The sequence below is a fragment of the Pediculus humanus genome, genomic scaffold, assembly GCF_000006295.1.
Source record: "Pediculus humanus corporis 1103172107610 genomic scaffold, whole genome shotgun sequence".
Classification (NCBI taxonomy): domain Eukaryota; kingdom Metazoa; phylum Arthropoda; class Insecta; order Psocodea; family Pediculidae; genus Pediculus; species Pediculus humanus.
Window position 1 is genome coordinate 58,087 of NW_002987224.1, and position 8,220 is coordinate 66,306.

General features: G+C 24.1%; 1 protein-coding gene across 1 annotated transcript in view; it reads right to left on the bottom strand.

Moving 5' to 3' along the window:
* Positions 1 to 620: 620 nt before the first annotated feature.
* Phum_PHUM237110 (uncharacterized protein) overlaps positions 621 to 8,220 on the bottom strand; it is a gene marked incomplete at both ends in the record, with an annotated part of 11,868 nt that continues 4,268 nt past the window's right edge. The window contains 11 exons of the mRNA XM_002426069.1: positions 621 to 733; positions 812 to 928; positions 1,020 to 1,237; positions 1,308 to 1,496; positions 1,577 to 1,772; positions 1,937 to 2,091; positions 2,174 to 2,382; positions 2,479 to 2,726; positions 4,081 to 4,310; positions 5,927 to 6,126; positions 7,926 to 8,216. Coding sequence (XP_002426114.1) covers positions 621 to 733; positions 812 to 928; positions 1,020 to 1,237; positions 1,308 to 1,496; positions 1,577 to 1,772; positions 1,937 to 2,091; positions 2,174 to 2,382; positions 2,479 to 2,726; positions 4,081 to 4,310; positions 5,927 to 6,126; positions 7,926 to 8,216 — 2,166 coding nt within the window. The remainder of the gene's footprint in view (positions 734 to 811; positions 929 to 1,019; positions 1,238 to 1,307; positions 1,497 to 1,576; positions 1,773 to 1,936; positions 2,092 to 2,173; positions 2,383 to 2,478; positions 2,727 to 4,080; positions 4,311 to 5,926; positions 6,127 to 7,925; positions 8,217 to 8,220) is intronic.

Here is an 8,220-nt window from a genome sequence, read left to right on the forward strand (position 1 = left end):
CGTAAAAATCAAATTTAAAATAATAATAATAATAATAATATATTTTAAATTAAATAAAACTTTTTTATTTTTCTATAAAATGATATGATATAAATTATAAAAATCAGACATTACATTTAAGGGTGGGTAATAATTTAAAGGGAAGGTAACGAAAAAAAAAAAAAAAAATTATTTTTTCCTTTCCTTTGTTTTTGCTAAAACAAGTATTCAAACAGTTATTTATATATGAATAATTATAATAACAATTATTATTATTATTAATATTAAAACATTTTTTTTTTTTTTTGACTTCAATACTCGAGTTGAAAGACGACAATATTATTATTATTTTATTCTACACAAGTGCAAATATTTATGCACCCTTTAATTACGGTATACATCAAATTCAACTAATAATTCTACTAAATTTTTAACATAGAGATAGATAGATAGATATATCGAATATACGCGCATGCAAATATTAAATTTAATTGTGTGTGTGTGTGTGTGGGGGTGTGTGCATTCGTAAAAATGAAGAAGAAGAAGAGGGGGAGGTAGAGGAGGAGGGGGAGGAGGCAGGCAGGTATGTATTTCACCGCATAATAATAATAATAAATATATAAATTTTTTTTTTTTTTTTTTTACGAAGGATCCTGCGCAAATAGCGCCACCGGGAATGTTTTTATATGAGTTTGCCATTGTGCAGAAAGTTGAAAAAATTTGACTCCAGTCCATTCGACTCCATCAATGCTCACTACGAGTCAATTTTAAAATCGTTAAAATAAATATAAAAAAAAAAATTAATTAATTATATTATCATTATCATTTTTACCTTTTAAAGGCAATGCTTGAGTTTTAGGAGAACAAATAAGTCTCGTAACTCCTTCTATTTGCTGATTTTTATTTTCCGTTTCTCTTTCTTTTTCTTTTTTCTTTCCTAGTCTCATAACTATAAAAAAAAAAAAAATATATATATTATTAAAAGTGTGTAAGTTCATCCATATCGTGGTCTTTTTCGAAAACTTTTCTTAACAATTTACTTTTTTGTTTCTTTTCTTTGGTAATGTAATTCATAAGTAAATAAGAGCCGGGCTGTTCGCCAGGCGATGGAATTCTTTGGATTTGCACAGCTTTGAAATTCGTTTTTAATGTGGATTTATTGGGATCTTTTCCCTTTCCTACTTCTTTTGCCTCTGAAGATTTATTTGAAGTCCAATAGTCTATTTGTAATTCTAGAGGTTCGACTAAATTCGATTCCCTGTAAATAAACAATAAGTAAATTAAAAAAAAAAAAAATTACAATAACCAGGATTATCATTATTAATTACCTCGAGTGATTGGTAATGTGCATTGAATTTACATTTGGCGAAGAAGGTGGTGTGATTTTCGGGGGTGAACTTCCACAAGTTGCTTGCATGTCATCCAAATCAACCGAAGCTCCCGAAGCACTATCCATTGATCCTAGTCTAACATCGTTGACAAAAGGTACGAATATTTGAGATGACTCATCGTCGGAACTTTAAAAATGCATAAAAACATGGAGTGATATAATAATTACATGTAAAAAAAAAAAAAAATAATGATAAAAATTAAAAACCTTTTTTCTTTATACGTCAACATTGCTTCAGCGACGGGAAGGAAAATTGTTGACGTTCCATTATTCATGTACAATCCTATTTTATTGACGACTTCATTAATTTCACGTTCCGACAAATCCCGCCATTTTTCTCCCGCAAAATACGCTCCATATGTACTATCTACACTTGCAAGATATCTAGATATAGAACTTGAACCTGAAAAAAAAACAATTATAGTTTTAAACAAATAGATTTTATTGGTATTAATTGATTTATTATTAATATCAAGAGATGATGATGATGATAATGATCACGCCAATGATCATTGATTTGCATTGGTTTATAATTTAAAAAATTTTTTTTTCTCATCTGACACATACCTAATGGTACGATGAGAAATTTAATAAAACCTTGCCATTCGGGAGGTTTTTGAGATAACTGATCGACATATTGTCTAAGTATATTATTAATAAATGCATCACTTCCGACAACCATTAATTTAATCGTATTAGGTGGCTTGGCACTTGAATGACAACTGAAAAATATAATAATAATAATAACCCGTTATTTCATATCGAAAACTATTTTAAATAAATACTACAAACAAACAAACTAACAATTTTTGTATTTTGTTGACTAGATAAGTAAGGGTAAGTCGAATTTCAGATGTAGATACGACAGGAAGAACTTTTAATTGTCTTTCCTGTAATCTACTGGCAAGAAGAGATCCTTGAGGATCATTTGAAGAAATTATGAGCAAATGATCTGGCAAAGAATCGTCCGATCCGAGAATTTTCGTTATTTGTTCAACGACGAATTTTTTTGGCTAATAAAAAAAATTTAAAAATTAATTTTTTCCTTTTTTTTTTTAATGGATTCGATACAAAAAAAAAAAAAAAAAAAAAAAGAAAATTTTTTGTACCTCTCCGGCAGGTTCGAGTATGAGAGTCGGAGCGGTGAGAGTTCGATGCTCGCTTAATGATTTTTTAGGTTTTCCAAAAGGTCTATCTCTGTGAAACAGTCTAGGTTTTCTCTCTGATTCTTTGTCTTTTAAAGGAGAAGTAGACTGAGGATCGCTTGCATCTTGATCAGTCCATATTTCCGGATGGGAATCAGAATCTCCCCTACCGCCCTTTGAACTCTCATCGCTTAAACGATCTTGAACTTTATCTGTAGAATAAATTATTATTATTATTATAATTATTTTATAAAAATAAAATAAAATCAAAGTATCAGAGACTATGAAAAAGAAAAAAAGAAAGATGTTAGTTATTTTAATAATAATAATAATAGAAAATAATAAAAAAAAAAGAAAAATTAATACCCATTTTAACAATCACCATCCGATATACTTATTATTTTAAAATTTTTTAATACCTTTTTAATAGTAGATTTTTTTTATAATATAAAAATATAATAATAACCACATGGCATTGTTATTAAAATAAATTATAAAAGAAATACAATTTTTCCCATTGACAAATTTTTAATAAAATAAAAAAAATGAATATGAAAAGGGTAAAAAAAAAAAAAAAAAAAAAAAAAAAAAAAACTAAGAAGTTAAAATTTACGTTATCCACATTCGAACATGCATAAAAAATGAATAAGAATAAATTTTTTTTTATCCAGCACAGTATTGAAAAGAATTGAGAGGAAGTAAAAATGTTATACAATATAGTTTAACAAATGAATAATAATTTTCGATACCTGTGCCATTGATTTCCGACTTCAACAAAACGATGTCTCCACGAGCACCTGTTTTAGAAACATCGTTAATAATATATATATATATTTAAATATATAAATAAATAAATAAAAATTGTAATTTTTTTTTTTTTTAATTTTGTCAAATCAATTTATGTATGTATATAAATAAAATACAATTTATAAGGTACAAAATCAATCCGAATATGATAAAAAAAGAAAGAAAAAATAAATTAAATTATTACTCGTCACAAATTATTTAAAATTAAAATCACTCACGCAAATCTCATATTAAATAAAAAAAAATTTATAAATAAATAAATATGTATATAAATATGCACATATTATTTTCATTTATGTGATTCAAATATTAACAAAGTTTTATTATTAAAAAAAAAAAAAAATATTTATATATGTATATATGCCTTACTTGTTATAAATTCAACGAATGAAAAAAAAAATTAAAATTTTTTCTCTCTCTCTCTCTCTCTTTCTTTTTCTTTTTCTTTTTTTAGAAAACAGTTTTTTTTTTCAATTTGTCAAAATATTTTAACATTTATTAAATTGTTTGTCTTAACGTTTAATGACGTTAGAATGAGACCATCATTGCCAAAATATTTACATTATCTTACCACATTTTATTAGCATTGTATAATAATAATAATAATAATATGGCTTTTACGGATAATTAATTTAATTTATTATTATTTCACACTTAATAATACTAATTAGTTTTTTTGTAATGGGTACGTACGACTTAAGAATCAACGTACTACTAAACAAAAAAAAAAAAAAAAAGAAAGAAAATTTAATTACAAACCTGTTGAATTGAAATTATCGTGTAATAAAGATCTACTAGATGAGAAAAAAGGTCTTAGACTAGGTTTTGGAGTTGAGGATATGCTCATAGTGTCCATTTCCGGACCTGATTCTGATAAGTCTTCTAACTCTTCGAAAAAGTCTTCTATTTCGGTAGGATCGACATCGCCTCCAGAGAGTTTTCTATCCATATCTTCTTGATCTGGTCCAAGACCCTCATTTTGGCGAAATCTTTTTAATAAAGCTATGAATTTTTGTTTAAAATTACGTTGCTGCAAATAAATAAAAAAAAAAAAAAAACAATTTTTATTAATATCAAATATATTTTAAAAATTTTGAACTACTTGAAATAACTAACTAAAAAAAAAATAAATAAGGCTTATCAAATTAATTATTTAATAATAATATAATAAACTTGTGAAAATTTTTCAAGTTGAAAAGAAAAGTTTTTTTTTAAAAACTCATTGAAAAAAAATAAATATAAATGATAATTAAAATTTAAATGAAAATCTTAAACTTTTAATTATTCTTTTTTTATTTAACAAATTTAAAAAATTGAATTTTTATTTTGTTTAAAATGCAATAATTATTAACAAATCATTTTTAAAAAAAAATATTTAAGCGTACACAAATAGTAAAAAAAGCAGAAAGCTTATAAAAGGATTAATAAGGAAATTATTTTGCGGTAAATGCAAATAAAAGATCCCATTCGCTAATTTTTTTCCTTTTATATAAAAAAAAAAAAAACCATAACAAACATAACAACCAGGCATGTAATATTTGCATAAATGCAATTATTTAATTATACATAAACATAATTAATTAATTGATAATCGGAATATGCAATATAGAGTGCAAACTGACCTCCTCATGCTCCATTTAAATAAAAAATCATTATTACCACATTAAATATATTAAAATTTTTTTTTTTTTTTTTATTATACGAATATAAAAAAAAAATATTGCCAATAAAATTTTTTGGCATAAATTATTTTTACACACATTATGACGTCATTGTAAAAACAAATCATGTGAAAAAAATTTTTTTCCGTTAAGTTTAAAAATAAAAAAACAATTATTTAAATATGTTTAAGAATTTTTTTAAATAATAAATTACTCGATTTATTTTTTACGTACGAATTTATCACCCGCATAAAACGAACCTTAATAACATAAAATTATATATGTGTAAAAAAAAATAATAATAATAAATAATTCACTGCCGGCGAAAATTATTGATTTATCATTAGTATATTCGTTTTCCCTTTCCGGAAATTTTTTACGTTTACATTTAAATTAACGGTCGTTTGGGAAAATTCAATCAACTAATAAAATTTGTCATTTAATTTTCCACGCTACTTTTTTTTTTTTTTAAATCTCTTTGCCAAAATTCATTTAACAACAAGACCTTCTCAATTGTTTATACACCAAAATTTCAATTTTTTTTTATTGATCGTGGCACGTTCGGGAAAAATTTTTCATAAAAACAAAAATTAATCCAAAATTTAACTAAAACCTTTTTTTTGGGTTTTGTTTTGGTGTGAGATAAATTTTTATAATTTTATACACAAACACTAAACGATTTCTTACTTGCATTACACAAAACGAGTACCTACTATCAATAAATGATAATAATAAAAAATACTTATTAAAAATTTCCTTTTTCAAAAAATTTGGAGTCAATTTTCATTGACAATAATTTATTTTACTTCATTTTTCACAATTCAATTCAAAAAAAAAAAAAAAAAAATCACTCACACTATTAGGTTTAAATAATTTTTTATTTATTTATTTTGTACATTTAACCCATTATTGTTATAAAATTAAATAACCCATAAGTTATTTACTTATTATTTCTTACCTTACTCCATGTTTTCTCTTCCAGCCACGTTTCCATTAATCCAGACACTTCAAAAGATTTAATAAAATTCCATATTTCCTGGTTTTTATAGTTTAATCCTGTCATGTCCCAAAATCCTACTCCAGCTACTTTTTTTTCACTTTCTTTTTTAGATTTTTTTTCACTTCTTTTATTTAGCTTCGATTTCTATAATATAAAATACTTTTTTTTTCTAAAACGGTTTTAATTAACTGTGCCTAACTCTTTTAAGGTACTGACTCTCAAGTTGGAAAAAAAATTTTTTTTTTTTTTTTTCCCGTTCATTTCAAATTATTTACGTAATCCATCGGGGGATTTTTTTTTTTTTTTACTCAAATTTACACTTTCGTAAACAAGAAAAATATATATATATATACGATACTTTTTTAAAATATTTTCATTCAGACTTTTCATTTCATGATCATCATTTTTTTGAATATATACGACTAAACTTTTTAAAAAAGTAAAAAAATTAATTTTAACGAGGAGGTTAATAATTAATCGATCAAAACCGTCCTTAATAAATAATTCTTTTTATCATTTTTTTTTTTTATTAATAAATTTCGCTCATATACTTTTCCTTTTCCTTTTTTTTGAAATTTAAATAATTCAATATATAAATATTAATAATAAAAAAAATTTTCTTTTTTCTTTTTCTCGCGTAACCGATTCAAAGTATTTTAAACAACTGACAAACCGGTCTTTAATAAACCACAAAAAAAAAAAAAAAAAAAACTATTAATATTTATAAATAAAAAACTTTTTCATCATCATTTATTTATCAAAAAAAAAAAAAAAAAAATTCTATTGGGGGCAAAAAGCCAAAGCGCCACGCAAATAAAAAAAATCTTTTATTTTGGATATAATTTTTTTGTTAAATTTACTATATGATAAAGAACAATAAATAATTGCATCGTATCCAAGATGAAATAAAATTTTTAAAAAATGTTTTAAATATTTAAATATGTGCTCAATTTTCCATTATGATAAATATATATATATCATTTAGTAAATATATAATTTTGCCAATTGTTTTTTTTTTTTTTTTTTGGCATTGGAATAAAGATAACGAAGGTTGCTTTGATGCTTTCTTTCCTTGTAAATTTTTAAAAAAAATTTCATTTCACATTGAATATTATAAATAAATTTAAAAACAGTTGAAAATCACGTCAGTCAAATAAAGCTTAATTATTAAAAATAAAGAAATAATTAATTTACCCAAAAATCAGTCACTGAATCACTCACTAAATCAGTCAGTCAGTCAGTCAAAATGAAAAATAAAAAAAAACATAATAATATTCATTTTTTTAAATTTCCCTAAATATGATTGATTTTTTTTTCTCATTAGTAAAAAAAAAAAAACGTAACTAAAAAAACAATTATTCATTTTAACAATTAAAAAAAAAATTATTTTTAATGATTCTTACTTTTTTTTTTTGTTTTTAGAATTTTATAAATTTAATTTATTTCCTAAAAGAAATTTAAAATATAATTCCTATAATTTTCATTTTCATTTTCCATCACAACTAATAATATTTTACACGACGATTCAATAATTATTAAAAAAAAAAAATTTTAATTATTAATTTTTCATTTGACGATTACTCGACTATATTTTTTCATTTGGCAATATTATTTGAAATAAGCAATTATGCCCGATAATAATAATAATAAATATTTATCCCGATTTTTTATGAATGATACAAATTTTTTTTTTTGTTGCAAAAACCATCACCTAACATTTAATAAAAGGGGTTAATTAAAAAAAAAATTTTTGCGGAATCTTTTATGAAAGCTTTATGGGGGGTGCTAAACGACCAATAAATGAATGTGTGTAAATAATAAATTACCTAAAAAGCATGCAAATAAACAAATAAAAAAAAAAAAAAAAAAAAACGTGCATCGAATAAATTTCAAGTTAAGGGTTTTTAGGATAAAAAAAAAATATAAAAAATTTTTTTACATACTCTAGCGTTTGTCTGCATTTTAACCCTTTGCGTTTTTCTCACTCTTCTTCCAGATTCGTCCAACATTGGTTCCGAATCGCTACCCTCAACTTCTCCCTCTCCTTCATCTTGACTACTCGCAAATTCTTCATCTTCATCGGAATAATCAACTCCGCGATCCGAAGGATCTCCAAACATGTGCTTTTGATCAACGGGTTGACTACAGAGAGAATTAACCGTTATTCTGGCAGCTAAACCTCCTCCTTTCCCTTCTTTTCCTTCGCAAAGTAAATCTAATTCTAAATCCATTTGCTTT